This window comes from Pieris rapae, chromosome 7 (assembly GCF_905147795.1).
Source record: "Pieris rapae chromosome 7, ilPieRapa1.1, whole genome shotgun sequence".
In the NCBI taxonomy this organism is placed as follows: Eukaryota; Metazoa; Arthropoda; class Insecta; order Lepidoptera; family Pieridae; genus Pieris; species Pieris rapae.
In genome coordinates, this window is record NC_059515.1 from 9015465 (window position 1) to 9031677 (window position 16213).

The following is a 16213-nucleotide window of genomic DNA, read 5'->3' on the forward strand; positions in this document are numbered from 1 at the left end:
TTCGTAACTCCAGAACCTTCAGAACAAAAGTTTACGCTTGGCCATATTTTAAAATTCATAAGCGCTTCATATCAGTGGGTGAAATGTATAAATTATTCAGTAAAATATGTATTCAATCGGAATTTTCGATAAATATACTCGATTTTTGTATGCAAATTGATTCCAAGTTGATCTGTTGTGCGGAATAATACAATCGAATGTGGCAATTTATATCCATCTTTGTCAATGTCATGCATTATTTAAATAAGCGGAATTGTAGAGTAGTGTTGGCGTAGGGTTTTTTTTATAAATACTCTACTGCTTGTGTCCAGGGACATTTCTTTCCCGCAATTTGTTCCAAAAAAACGAGATACATTTTATTTATTACAATATACTAGTGTCACGAATGGTGTGTTATGCGCCTCGCGAAATGCGCCCCGGTCCTATATCGGTAATATTTTTACTAACAATATTCATGGTCACCCATGAATATTGTTAATAATAACAATATTCAATATTCAATAGGAATTGCGCCCGGGCGCATTTCCTCGCCAGACCCACTCTATCAGTTTTTGGCTTAGGGATCATCGTACAACTCTGGGGTCATCAACGCCTGGGGTCCTTGTTTGTACGGCGAATGAATACATCGTGTGAAAACTGTTATACATAAAGAGACCTAAAAATAGGACTTGTATTCACGAAAGGTTGCTCACCTACTTGTCTATTAGAAATTATTACGGAACACAAAGCAATCAGTATTTAGTTAAATTAATTTAATTATACTCTTACGTCTATTTTATGATGAGGGTACGCTCCTATGTCTACTTTAATTTGTATTTGTCTCTGAAATCAATCTTAAGTGCCTGATACACAATACACCTTACAATATGTTTACCGTAAAAGACAGTTTTATTTGAGCGTAAAAAAAATTTAGCTGGTTTTGAATTCAAATAAAAACGACGCAAAGCGATTAACCGGCTTGCCTTAGACCCTAAAAATCGAAAGCATCAGGCGCACAAGTATTTTAGAAATTATCACAGAAAAGATACAAAAATCTGAGGTGTAATGTATTTTATAACATTTTCCGTAATTTATAACATTCAAAAGAAATTGAAACTTTTATAGATATTTTCAAGGCACTTTTAATATTTTATAATTGAATTCCACTGGTGCTGTGTTATTATGCTGTGCTTATATTTTTGTTGGATGTCTGTCACTCTAAAAATGTGCCCACCAAACAAAGTGCTGCTAGTAACAAGAAATTTGAAATCTGGATCCATTTTGGGTTAAATAATAAATCGTTAATTTGGAAAGTGCTACATTCAAGTTTATTAATTATACCAAAAACCCCACAGTCGGACATTTCAAAATATTCACGTAAATGTCATATTAATTATCATAAGGTCAATAATAATAACAGCTATTATTGTATGCTATTTAAACTATTATATACTCGTATTTTTTTACATTTTAATTTTACATGTACATGTCAGTTTAATACTAAGTATGGCTAATTTTGCTGTTCATTTAATTCGTTCACCAATTAAAAGTTTTATTAACGATAAGACATGCCAATATGAACGTTTGTTCGAATTTGCTTTTATCAAGAACTACTGGTGAGAAATCTTTTTGTATACATAATATTGATAGTCTTTATATGGATACAAATTATAACGCACTTCGATAAATAGTAGGTGCAAGGTCCAGCGATCTAAACAGCGTTATATTATATTTATATAAATATTAAATAAAAGTACATGAAAAATAATCTGTATCAGTTATGGGATTTTCATAATTAAAAACTCTCTAATCATCACGAATATCTTCACTCGTGCGTTCACTAATAACGCAGTATTTACTTTCATAATCAAATTACATAAAGTTATGTGAAGTGTACCTCAAGTTTTCGAACTCAACGAAATTATACTTAGTTAACAAGGTCGTTATCGAATTAGGTGTAATTTACTACCTATACAAGTCCTTAGCAATCGTGTTAGTCGATAAGACTGAAGCAATTTTCGGGTAATAAAAAGTAATATTCATTTTCTGTCGGTATAAGTTCGTGGTTGTTTACGTCTTTAAAATGAATTCTATAATATATAAAACAATTAAATCGTTAGTTATTATCTATAGATATCTGTTAGTTCTCAAATCAAGGGCGTAGAACGGAAGAGAACTGGCAATAAACTCTCCGCCACTCTTTTTAATCGTACAAATTCTGCGTTAAAATAACACTAGGTATATTTTTATAAATATTTAATGAACGGGCATTTCACATAAAGTGAAAAAAGTGAGGTCGTAAAATGTGTTTATCTTCGGGTTAATAATACCTCTAGTGGGTATGAACGCAAATACGTTACTTTTTTTATAATATTTCAAGCCTTCAAAAAATAATGCTAATTGATATTCCGAGTTTTTCTGAGATTGTATAATAGGTTTTTTATAATATCACGCTCTGCTATTTGCATACATTTCCTGTTTGGTTACAAAAAATTTTGAAAAAAAAATAAGTTTGAACTCCAAAACCGGAAGTGTAAATTTCAAGTGAGGTTTTCAAAATTTTCTACCATTTTTCTGTGCGACATGCATGTACCTACTATGAAACTTCTTGTATACTTAAGATATACTTTAAGCTATTTTTTAATACTCATATTTTATTCCTGTTAAAAACGTTTTTGGTTAAATGAAATTTGAAGACAATGCAGTCAATAAACATATTAATGTTTTAGATATCAGATAATTTCAGATTTATAAACCTAAAGCTAGCCTAAATAAATAGCCCAAAATAAGAATATCGTAGATTAAAATATAATGTCATATAAAGTTTTCTAGTCCGTCCCTTTTATCTGTCAGATCTGTCGAGTTAAAAAATGTATCTCAATTGTTGTCTATCAATCTGTGCAAAACAGCGCACTACAGACGCGTGGAATCTATCTTTCTAAGATAATATGTTCGATTTTTGAATGATTTATTGATAGCATCATCATCTATATCACTACAATAACAGCACTATTTGAATGCTAGTAAATTTCTACATCGATCTATTTTATCTTATATATTTATATGATTCGTATGACTCTGTTTTTAGAGGGCTTTTTTGCATTAGTTTTATTCTAATGTGCTTGTGCGGTAAAGGAAAACATCGTGAAGTGAAATGAAATAGTCTTAGCCGCAAAAGTCTACATATCATAACACCGTCCGTTATACCGTCACTGGATTATTAATAGATTCATTGTATTTATTATGAGTACTGATTTTAACGTGTCACACTTATAGTAACACTAAGAGTTTTCTTTAATTGACAGAGTATGGGAATGTTTGCTGTCAGTGCTTCTCATCTAAATCAAAACATTATTATCATATACATCTATATGCTGAGAATATCTTGATTTCATTAAATAAAAATATGCATAGGCCATTACAATCTGTATACGAGTTTAATAGACTTAGTTTCGTGAGGACCATAACAACGGAAGTAGAAATTACGGTTACCCAGACTAATAAATTATAGATTAGAAACTCGTTAATCTAACAGCCTTTGAAATTGGAGGAAAGAATCCATGTTAGCTCGGATTTTTCTTGATGTTTTATCGCTGTTCTTGTACTTGACTTAATGTTTTTAGTTAATTACCGTGCTCCAATTTATTAAAGAAAGAAAACTGAGACGCTTTGGGTTCTTTTCTATGTTCAGTTTTCTTTATAGGAGACATTTTAACTTTTAAAACTTTGATGCTTTTTTATTGCAATTTAAGTAATTTTTTATAGAAAATTCTTTTAATATAAGTTGCTCTAAATTATTGATTACAGGTTTGATTGATATACCATAGTATTTCATTTCGTTTAAATAAATAAATATCTAAAATAATAGCTGATAATTTTTTTATAATGAAATAAAAACAAAAAATTAAGGATGTTTTCTTTTCTCCGTTACTGGTTGGCTTTAAGGGCTATATTTTTTTTGTATTTATTTAAAGCAGTAATGTATCAGAGTACCGAGCGTTGGCAAGCGCTTTGAAATATAATAAAAGTTTATAAACATAATTGTTAAGTCACGAAATAAATTGATGAAAAAATATGTTTTTGACATAGTTTAGAACTGGAATTGCTAAAAGTGTTAAACAATTTTGGAACATAGAAATTTTATTGTATCCTCGATATAAAACTTTTCCAATTAGTACAGTTACAATTATTATTTAAACATAGCAAGTCACGCTTCGACGAGTAAAGGGTTTAGGAATTCAATTTATTTCTATTTTTCTGCTGCCCCAAAGCTCGGGATTTGAAATTCATTTAAACAGAAATAACTCTGGATCGTGTCAGGAGGTCAAATTTCCTCGTGTTTACATAACTGTGTTGCCATGTTCGGTTGTGAACGGCTACATGTATATTTTATATTAATTACAAAGTTATATCTGCACTAATTAAGTGTATGCGAATTTTAATAAATATTTTATCAATATGGTTTTAAATGTCCATTAAAGCTTTTAGTTATTACAGAAGCCAATAAGTTGCGTATATATTTGATACTTTGAACCCGCTTCGAGGCATGAGACAGACATCTGAATTTGTTTTATCAACTTTCGAGTGTAAGACGGCTTCATGTTTACTTGCTAATTAGTGTCTACATGAGTTGAAAGAATTTATTATAATATAAGGTTTTACAGATACTTATACATAGCACATGTCATAAACTTCAATGTATATTAATTACAAAAAATATCGACCTCAATGGCGGTATAACAAGTGACATTAAGCCGAATTGAAATTATTTTGAATATATACATATGCAATACAGCAAAATCCTTATTGGTAGAACATAGTGCATGGGTAGCAATATATAAAAATAAATATTATTTGTACTTTGTATGTTATTTTTGAACAAATATCTGGGTCCAGAATAGTGTAAGTAGTAAAAAAAAAGAAAATAAAAAAAAACTTAATTGTACTGTACTGTGGACAGCAAGTCTATTCTGTCTAGTCTATTTTAACATGTAAACTGTATTAACCTTTATGATTTCTACATATACACACATTTATATTATATTTTTGCACATTAATATTATTTTCTGTATCAGCATAAGACAGGCTGACAAGATTTTTGTGTGATTTTTACTAAGTATATGTAATGTGAGTTTACAGATACATTTTTTAATTTTACACAGGTATACATAGTGGGCCACGCTGCACCTGGTTCAGATTCCCGGTACAATACATTATCTGTGGACGCGAACGGGAAGTATCTACGATTGGTTCGCCGCTACGCCCGTATCATTGCTGGTCAATTCTTTGGCCATTTGCATGCCGATACCTTCCGTGTTATATACGATAAAGGTACATTAGAATTCCACTCCACCACAACCTCTATGACAGATTTCTGTTTCGTTATGTTGCTTGAAAGTCAAGACTGACATGATTTCGACTTTCTGGGTCTAAAGCATGCTTCACAAATTATGTTTTCGTTATACTAGGCCAATTCTGCTCATAATATTATCTTAGATTTAATTAAGGATAAATAAATTTTATTTTATTTTATGTACCCAGAATACTAATATAAAAAACATTTTAGAATTAAGAGGCTGATCAGTGGCGAACGGTGCTTTGTTGTTTTATCTTTTGCTCTGATTTACATAAACTCTTAATGTCCATAGACAAATAATGTTTTAGGTTTAATTTCAAAATAAAAGTCATGTATATTGAGAGTAAATTTTCACAAGAATGTCTTTGACACGCGGTAATTGTACGTAAGTTTTCGAAACTTTCTTTCTAGTTATTACAAAGTTTTAGTTTAAATTTTTAAGTTATCGTTGAATTATTATAATTGAAATAATAGTGTGATTTTATTTAAATATAACCGATTTTATTTTTCTTTATACCAATTAAACAGTTTCCTTTTTGTTTATTCTATTCATTTGTCACATTTGTAATTTATTTATATATTAAATTAGTATGGCGGACTACAGTTTCATTATGTTATATAATTGACTAAAGTATAATTAATGATATACAGTATTGGTTAGTTTAATTAATTATATAATTTAAGATGGGCTATTTTGTTACTATTAATATGTGTTATATGTATATTTTTATTCATTCGAATTTAGAGCTCCCTTGAATTGTAATAGTTATAATTGCACGTTTTACATACTTTAAACCTTTTTTCCATTTGGTTTAAGTTAAAACATAAAATTATTCTGTAATATTATAATAGCCTTAATTGTATAATACTTTTCTTGCAGAAAACCCCGTATCATGGGCTTTATTAGCACCATCCGTTAGCCCACATCGAGAGCGAGGAGGGTCCTCTAACCCTGGCCTCAGGCTTTATAAGTTTGACACCGACACAGGAAAGGTATTCCTAAATTTGTACTTGAATTTTTTATTCTCACAATGAGAAACAAGGATCTTCATCTTGATATTTTTTCTTTCCATACAAAATGAATTTACAAATTTGTTTCGAATTATAATATATATGGAATTATATCTGGGATTGGACAAAAACGTCTGTCACGCCTCCTTTGTTATGCATTATACGTATATTAAAATGATACAGATTGACAATAAAAACTATCATAGGTACTTTTTCTTTAATCACCATATTATTTTAAACATCATATTCTATCTACATTCATAAATACATTTTAATTTAGAGCATCATCGAGGATAAAAACCTAACCAGGTTCAGTGGCCACAAGATGATATCTCTATGGTGGACAATATTTTCTATAACAAGCTGGTTCTACATCTTTAAATGCCGGCAACGCACCCACTAAAATGGGTGTCTATGGACTGCAATGACTGCTCTTTTTAACCGTGCCACAGGCTTGTGTGCCCGTCTTTATATAATTATAAAAAAACTTCTGTCTGTAAAGCAAAGCCGTACAAATACAACGAAAAACGTTTGTAATAAATATTCTTTTACCATTTAGTATTAATATTGTATCATCGTGTAAGAAACCTATTCTGAGCAAGAATAAAGGGATCCTTATATTTTTTGTTTACATTGCCTTTATCTCTTGTATCCTTTATTGTATTTTTTTAAACTTTTTCCATCTCCAAGAATATCTTATCACAAAGACATTGAGGGTTAATCGATCCTAGTACTTGAAAGCTTTGTGCACAAGCCCACTACAAGAATACGTTAGCCGATCTTAGTTACGTGACTTGAGTGAGAAGCTAATACTGGGGTTCTAAAATAGAACTGGAGTTCGAACAATGATGCACTATCGTTAGATTATTTAAAACTTGTAGGAAAACATCTGTCATACTCCAAACTCCTGATAGTTAGAAAAACAATCTGTTTGATGTTTTAGTGACGACTAGTTTGCTGCCAGTTCTTGAAAATGTATTAATCAAATAAATCCTATGCCATTAGAACCTTCATTATTTCAGTTAATAATTAGATTTTAATGAGGTTTTAAATTACATTTTTTTTGAAATCCACATAAAAATGTTTTTCTTTAATATCATAATCAAGTAAAATGTAAGCTATAAAGGTAAGTTAAAACTATTTTTACAGGTCTTGGACTATACACAAATCTACTTGGATCTAGAGACTGCTAATCGTGCAGATTCAGGGGCGGAGTGGATAGCGGAATATAATCTCACACAGTATTATGGCCTTCGCGATGTATCTGCCGAGTCTCTCCATAATTTAGCTGAAAAGCTGCGAATTGCTTCTCCTCATGAAACGTCATATTTTAATAAGTAAGTTGCATGTTAGTGACTCAACAGTGATTTTTGACGATTTATTCAATAAAAAATTGCCTAGGAGCGCTACTTGGTAGTAAAAATGTAGATTTTTTTTGTTTACGAAACTGCCTTTTGGAACGGGCAACTAGAATCATCTTTTTATTTTATTTAACGTTAAAAACTGCAATTTTAAGTGGTCCAAATGGAATAAATGATTTGATTATGTTCTTTGTTCCTGTTTTAGTTTTGTCTAAATAATTAACTTGTATATTTTTGCACTCTTTTGCTTACCCTATCTAATTTTTTTCAAACTAGTTGCATAGAAGAGATCTTTTGAAAGCGATAAGGCCGACGGTTGCCGTCCCTTTTGAATTTGTGCTTCTTTTGGTGCGTAAGGGAAAAATTATGAGATTAAATTTTTACACACCGTCACAAGCAACCGACACCCTGAAGTTAGCTATAGTGAACATTTTAGTTTTTAATATCGTTATTTGTTTGTGTCGTTTTTACATTCTTCTAGAATAAGGCGATAGATGATTTTTATCTGTTACACCAAAGCACATTACGAAAGTTTCACGATTGACTAAATAAAAATTTGCCTAGGACTGCTATATGGTAGTAAAAACCCGAAGTGGTATTTAGTGATAAGCCCGTAAAATTTCCTATGTCCTTAATTAATGTTTTAAAAAATTCCATATACCTAAAGTTTTCCATTCCAGGTACATTCGAGCATACAGCGTTAAATATGACAGCGCACACAACTGCGATGGTGCGTGCGCGCATCAACACTTCTGCGCAATCACGTGTCTTGAGCATGTAGCGTATAGACAGTGTGTGGAGGCCGCAGCAAGCGCACTCGCGGCTTCTGGGCGATCCGCTTCGCTCGCTCCGCTTGTGAATGTAGTCATTACCCTTTTATTTATTGGACTAAGCTTTTGTTAGGAATCAAAGTGACTGAACAATTTTAGTGTTAGTGGTGAAATGCTCAGGCAGTTTGTGATATTCAAGTATTTGAAAAAGTGAAGGATTTTCTGCTACAATGTTATGCTGTCTATTTGTTAAGTAACGTTTTATTGATGGACTTGTTATAAGGCTTAACAGGTCATTTTTATGTACTGAAACGAAATATTCATATTAGGTAATAATATACTAAAGTTTCTAAAAAAATATTTTTTTTTAAATTAAACATTTAGCTAAAACGAATAACGATATATTTAGAAATGTTTCTTTAACTTTCAGTTTAATTACCACACGCAAAGCAAATAATAATTATAATTTTAAACTCAATTCAGAAGTATGTTATTAAAAAATGCTACTCACGGTTTATTTTAGAATGAAAATGGATTAATTGTAAATATTTTTTATTTAATATAGTCTGCGAATGCAAAAGCATTTTGTAAAAAGCTATTCGGAATTTGCAGGTTGTCTATTATCCAATGTTATGAGAGAGTTTGTTTATCCAATGTCAATTTACTTCCGGTTTGATATTTAGAAGTTCTTACCTTAGATTTAAACAATATCTTCGTAATCGTTTAAGTATTTTATCTTATTGTAAATATTTTAGAGAATAATTCATAGGCGTTATTACAGCAAATGTGAACAGTCATGTTTTTTTTACTCTCAAGGTTATAAAAATAACAGGTGTATAGAATGTGCGGGCAGGTCGTAGCCGACGCCCTCAGATGGCGGTTTCCTGCACTCGCTCCGCTTGTGAACACAGTCTCTACCCTAAGATGATATGATATAATGAACTTTATGTGAAATGTATTCTATATGTTTTCCCCGATTAGGTTAAATGCTTGTAAAGCTTCATAATATAGATTTAAAGAGAAATTTTAGTCAGAGTCTTAGCAAGTATGTGGCCTCTTTCCTCTTTGGGGGACAGGTGTCAGCTATAAAGATAAAAATAATATTGCGGTGTCAACGGAGACTTAAAATATAAAATCGTTTATAGCACATTATTTTTACATTATAATAACATCAGATATAGGATACAGAGATCGGCACGTTGGAAAACGTGTAATCTATTGGTAAAATTTTTTGCACATTCGTTAATTTTTTTGGAATCCATCATAAACGGTGAAGTTGCATGCATTAAAAAAATATAGACATTTGATTTTTATTTTTGTAATTTTAAGAAATTTGTGTATATAAAGTATATTAAATTTTGTAAACGTGGAACAACTAGTTAGTAAGATAGTATTGAAAGCTTATAATTTCAGGCAATTTATTTTTCTCGATTGGATAATTTTGTATAAGTTTGATGACTTAAGCATAACTTGTTTATAATAAAAGTAATTAGAAAGGTTAAAAAACAACGGAATATAATAATTTCTAATTCGACACGATCTTTAATAAAAATACACATCGATTTGTTTACATTCCGTTTTTTTAAACTTGTCTATGAACAAACATAATTTATTCGTTCGTTTTATTTATCTCTGCATTATGTGTGTAATGCTATGTTACAAAAACCAATTTATATACTTTCGTTAGAGATATATGTTATTGATTTATGGCAATATTTAACGATAGAATTTTACTGTTTTATAAATCAATGTATGTATGTGTGTAATATATATATGTATGATTAAACCATTCACTCGAGAAAAATAAGTACGAGCCACACGATTAAGACCAAAATGCTGTTTAATTTTGCTGTAGTTTATTATTTATAATATTGTTCCCGTTGATGACATTAAATGTTTTTAGTTAATAAACGAATGTATTCTGAAATTTGTTTTATTCCTTAAATCATTTAATTTAACTTAACCTTTGTTATTATTTTTAAATATTGTAGAATTGTTTGATGATTTGCTTTTTTTTAAAGAGTACCGAGAGTTTTTTACGCCGGCTTTTTCTCTCGGCCAACACCCTCTGCCTTCTTTGCCAATGAGTAGGGATGCCAACAGGTTCGAATTTAATGACATGGATAAGTGATACCATGATGATCTTATGTTCCAAAATAAACGTATTTTATTTTTTATTCAAAACGTAATTTTATGTAGTTGTGTTTGACAAAATGGCAATAAAGGCAATAAAGGTGCATGTTAGAGTGAACACAGTTGACTAAAATTGACAGTACTAATGGCGACGTGTATCTCGCTCGTATTTATACATATTAATATTAAGTTTCTCATGTAAATATTTTTTTAATGAGAAATAAAGTTCTTTAAAAATAAACATAAGTCCTAGGTACGACGGCGATCTTTTCAAGGTGTAGGTAAAAAAAGAGTGACGCTACAATATTTGAGCTTAGCTTCTCTCCTGTAGCTACATTGTAATCGTTGTTTTTAATAGCAAAGTTGGCTTGCTATACCTGACACTCACTTTCGGAAAGAATGCCGGTTTCTTCACGATGTTTTCCTTCGTCGTATGAGCATGAAAGAAATACTCATAAATAATTTCAAAACTCACAGTCAAAAGTGAGTTACTTGCGTCTTAATATCCCCCAGGCAGAGTAGTGCCTAGTGGGCACTCGGCGTAGAAAACCTCAATTTCCATCCAAATCATTCCAGCTTCGTTGGTTTTGCAATAATTCTTGCGTTGCCAGGGCTGTTTTGGGCGGCGAAGTTTCCTTTTGCCTTGAAGATTCTATAAGAGCTTGCAATGCTTAAAAAAAAAAAAAAAAAAATGGCAATATGACATCAATGCTCAGTTAGACCATACGCTCCTTAGGTTACGCTACGTACCCGTAATACGCTGGTGTACCCACTTTCACATTCGACGTTTTATAGACTTTTCAATTGGCATTAAAAAATCATTTATTCATAATTACCCTAATGAACTTCTTAAAAAGAAAGGCTCTGAATTGACGATCACCGACGAGATAGAAAACTCACTTTTGTTCATCTTAGTGAAACGATAATGATAATAATAGCCCTTTATATGCTGACCTTTTTAACTTACATGCTTTTCTTATAAAATGGTAGTATTCTTAAATCTAATTGACTTAGCAATTAACAAATTTATGAGCAATCACTTCAGTCTGGTTGTCTGTCGACATAGGCCTCTTTATCGTTCATCTTAGTAGTCAAGTTTAAATGTTGTATGACACCTTGAAAAAATAGGAAGATATATATATTATTCAGATATGATGGTATATTTAAGTAGCTGAGGCAATAAAAACAGTTTGAGTCTTGACTTGTTAAAGAGTGGTAAAGATGTATTATGTTTTAATTTTTGAAAATGGCGGATGTTGTAAACCGAGAGAGTCATAAAATATAAATCATATTTTTCAATACTACCAAAATGTCTTCAACCGAAAGCTAGTATTATTGATTTATTACATCAAACTCACTGATACCAAAGATCCAAGATAACACTTCTTTGTTCGAATTCTGTATACGACCACAAATCTATTAGATATAAAATCTATAAGATTAAATATCCAAACACAACTTTTATATTATTTACAAAATATATCATCTTAGTTTCTTTTTGTTATAAGTATTTATGAGAACAACGTGTATAAAGCATTTAGATAAACTGACACAAAAACCCATTTGCGCAGAAATATTCCACCCTTATAAGCACCTTTCAATGTGTTGCGATTGTTATTTCAATAAAATAACATCCTCAAGTACAATAGGATTCTACACAAATGTAAGGCTCAACAAAACGTGATATCATGAAATCTTCGAAGCTTTCATACAAGCATGGATTCACGAGAAATATCTTTCGATTAAAACAAAAAAGCGCTACTTTTTCAGTTGAATTTTTATAATGGATTTGTCTATTATCTTTGGTAGTATAAAAATTTGTTTACTAGGCAAACGGCGGCTTAGGTGTACAGAGAATATGCGTGCATGACTCACTATTACAATATAACATTGTGATAGTCGGACATACGTTGGACGCGACCGCAGATACCGAGAGCTGACGGTAAATCGACAACTTTACATTCCATTGGGTAATAGAACCCGGGACTTTATCATGGGTAGTCAAATATCCTCAGTCTAATGGGGCAGGTTTGTTTGGCAACATACTTTTTTACAATATACGCCATGTATCATGATGCTGGTTAAAATCTTTGACATGGTAAATAAGAAAGATATTAATACAGTACTGTAAACTTGTGATTGGTACGTATTTTTGTAAAAGCGTTGTCACATGTCGCCCATGGGCATACTTTAAAATCGAAGTTTTGGATAATTACTTTATGAGGAATAATAGTATTTCATAAGTCTACAAGATTGGTCTTAATTATTATTTCTATTATCCTTGTATTCAAAGTCATACAGCGCGAAAAAAACTGTTTTTTATATAGTACTAGCTAGTTAGCACTATCAAGAATAGAAAAAAGTAGCACAGAGCGGAAGAGAAGAACTTGCAATAAACTCACTTCCATCACTGCCACTTTTTTGATTGCCAAGTTTTTTGTTTTACAAAATGTATGTAAGGAACTGCAATTATTACTACATGTTCTACGTAACGTCTTAAGTAATTAATAATAATAAAATAAATCAAAAACAAAGATTTGTCCTCTATCGGCATTTATATAATAATTACGGTTCTAATTGCGATTTTTCTGATTAAAATATCGTATCTTACGTAGTTTGAATTTATATTTATTGGGACTTTAAAAAGACTTCCTATAAAACTGAACAATATTGCCCCAAAAGATCTAACGAATTTTAAAAATTTCCAAACCTTTGAGACAACGGCTAGATATTTTCCTTAAGTCAAATTTTCTGAAAGGGTATGTCCTCGGGGTGATATCATTTTCTGCAAAGTAAGCAACTATAGAGCATCTTGTCATGCAAATTTATGTAAAATACAAAAGTCGATACGGTATCTTGATGAAACACGCATCGCGTAACGCCTTAGCCATAAAAAATCTTGCATCATTTTAAGATTTTTAATAAGATAATGCTGTGGTGTAAAATATGATGTTAAAAATTACAAGAATAAAGTAAATAAATGAGTGGCGCTACAACCTCTTTAGGTCCTGGCCTCATATTTCTGAATGTGTTTCATGATAATTTTTTAAATCTAATAGGCAAGTAGGTGATCAGCCTCCAGTGCTTGACACACATCGTCGACAGACATGTGGGTTTCCTCACAAAGTTTTCCTTCATCGTTCGAGCAAATGTTAAATGCGCACATAGAAAGAAACTTCATTGGTGCACAGCCCGGGATTGAACCTACGACCTCAGATATCAGAGTCGCAGGCTGAAGCCACTAGGCCAACACTGCTCAAAAATTACAAGAAAGTTCCATGAAATATAATATATTTAAGTTGTAATCTAGTTCAGAAATTTTCCTTTCTTATATAATAAACATACCTATTTACCTTTGGCCGAGGGGTTAAAGTACACAGGCGCTTATTAATTTAAGTTGGTGCCTGGTAGATAGTATCTGTGACCCCAGATTTGGTGCTTTCCTGGTTCGACTAATAAGTATCGCAATACAACAAAGAAATACTGCCAGTGTTAAAGATACAGGGACCAAACATTTGAAATTTGTTTTGATTTTCTTTTTAATTATTTGATATTACTTGGTAGGTTCAGAAAATTCTAAATACTCTACAGTTAATTCTTATCCATGTAACTATTAAATAAATAACATAATTAATTACAAATACTGATATTTAAATTCCTAACATATTACAAAGAATTGTTTTAGCTGTCTCGTTTCCTGAAACAATGAGATTATAATATTTACTTTTCGACCTAGATTTAACCTTGCGGTAAAATGTCAACGTGCCTGCCATTTGAGATTGGATCGGGTTTTCACAACGGACTTTTTAAATTTTAATTACAGCTCCAAAAGGGAATGAAATCTGATACCCGGTCACAGGACAGGCTTCCTCATAAAGATATTGAGTTCTCGTATTTACACCTTTACAAAAACAACTGAATTAATTTTATTCAATGTTTGTATCACACCACAAACACGTGTGAAGAAGAGATTTTTTTTTTCCTAATTCTATAGATAACTAGCTGCCCCCGCAAACTTCGTTTATCCTTAATGCGTAGCCTAACTTTTTAGTCCATACCAACATGGAACATTTTGCTATGCTACCCCATAGACTGATCGTTTTTCCGCAATGAAAACTTTTCATTCTTATTTTTTTCTATATAAACCTCATGAGTTCAATATATAAGTTCTTAACAAAAAAATAAACAATAATAATTGATCATAGAGGGTAGATAAAAATTAAGGGCTGTATGTATTTTTGATTGAATGCTGTATCATAAAAATACAACAACAAAAAAAGTTAAAAAAAAAAACAAAATTGGAGTTTGATAGTAGCCATTCTCAGACTTACTGAATATGAACATTTTGTATGAAAAGAAACACTGTACCACAAGAATTTCATATATTAGATATACTAACACAACAATATTGTATATTATTTTAACACAATATGAAAGACAAAATTATTTCAAGTTTTATACAATAACGAGCCATTTAGAACTTAATGTCCACCTAAATAAGTCTTCAATTCGGTTAGCAATTGTGGTTTATGGGCCAAATCAAGGTTACACTGCGTGAACTTTTCTATTGACGCGTGAAAAGCCATCACCCAATTCAATCCCCATTACCGCTTGGACAAATTACCAATGGCGGCTTATTTTCGCTTGAAATAGAAATATATTTACGAATATATTTTTAGCCTTTAGTTTGAGTTCAATTAAATCAAATGTCCTATATACTCAATTACGCACACGTAGAAATTATACATCTCAGAAGGCTTTGAAGATCTTAAGTAATTCTAATTTGTAAAATCTTGTTAACAGGGCGTGCACATTTCAATGTTTCTTTGAAAATTGTTGGCGTTCAGAATTTGTATCCTGTGCCTGATGTCGTTGTATATAATCAGAGTAAAGTATAAATTCCGTGATATTGATAATAGAAATTTCTAGAATAGAAGCGAATCTAAGCGATCACATCTCATATTTCCGCATCAAGCAGCTTTCTGTATAAGCCACACGTCGATTTTCGTTCAGGTTTCTCACGACGCTTACCTCCGTATTGTACGCATGGAATTATTTTTGCACAGCCAGGGTTCTTCTGCTTCAGGGTTGAGAATAACCCGCTAGACTAACATATTTTTGGTAGACATAGACATAACATTTATTAATGACATATTTTGACGTTCATAAGTGGACATTATGTTACCTATATGAATAAATGATTTTTGATTTGATTTTGATCTCTTCTTCAAATTTACGAGCCGGGTTCTTGACTGAGGATTAATCGCCACTGAGTGCGGTTCTGCGTCAGTGTCTTGATCTGGTATCTTCCCCTCCAAGATGGTCCTAAAGAAGTTGTCCTGTGGCACCAGTCGTCCAATCATCCTCTCTCTCCGATTTTCTCACGTACTCAGCAGATTTCGTTCTCCACCTCAAGCACCTCTTCATTAGTCTTCTTTTCAGCCCAGCTTATCTTCATCATTCTCCTCTAGCACCACATCTCAAATGCTTCAAGTTTAAACTAACATAACACGCACAGAAATACACAAAACAACAATTGTATAAAAAAGTTTTAGTGTTTGAACAATATTTTTTAAAAACAAGGTAAGTTTTAATTCGTATGT

At 31.5% G+C, this 16213-nt stretch overlaps 1 protein-coding gene across 2 annotated transcripts in view; it reads left to right on the plus strand.

Annotated features, from left to right (window-relative positions):
* Window positions 1-9928, plus strand: part of LOC111004179 (acid sphingomyelinase-like phosphodiesterase 3a) — a 43172-nt gene extending 33244 nt beyond the window's left edge. For both annotated transcript variants that reach the window (XM_045629017.1, XM_045629016.1), the window contains 4 exons: window positions 5142-5310; window positions 6216-6328; window positions 7496-7683; window positions 8388-9928. In XM_045629017.1, coding sequence (XP_045484973.1) covers window positions 5142-5310; window positions 6216-6328; window positions 7496-7683; window positions 8388-8610 — 693 coding nt within the window. In that variant the 3' untranslated portion in view covers window positions 8611-9928. The remainder of the gene's footprint in view (window positions 1-5141; window positions 5311-6215; window positions 6329-7495; window positions 7684-8387) is intronic.
* The last annotated feature ends 6285 nt before the right edge of the window (window positions 9929-16213 follow it).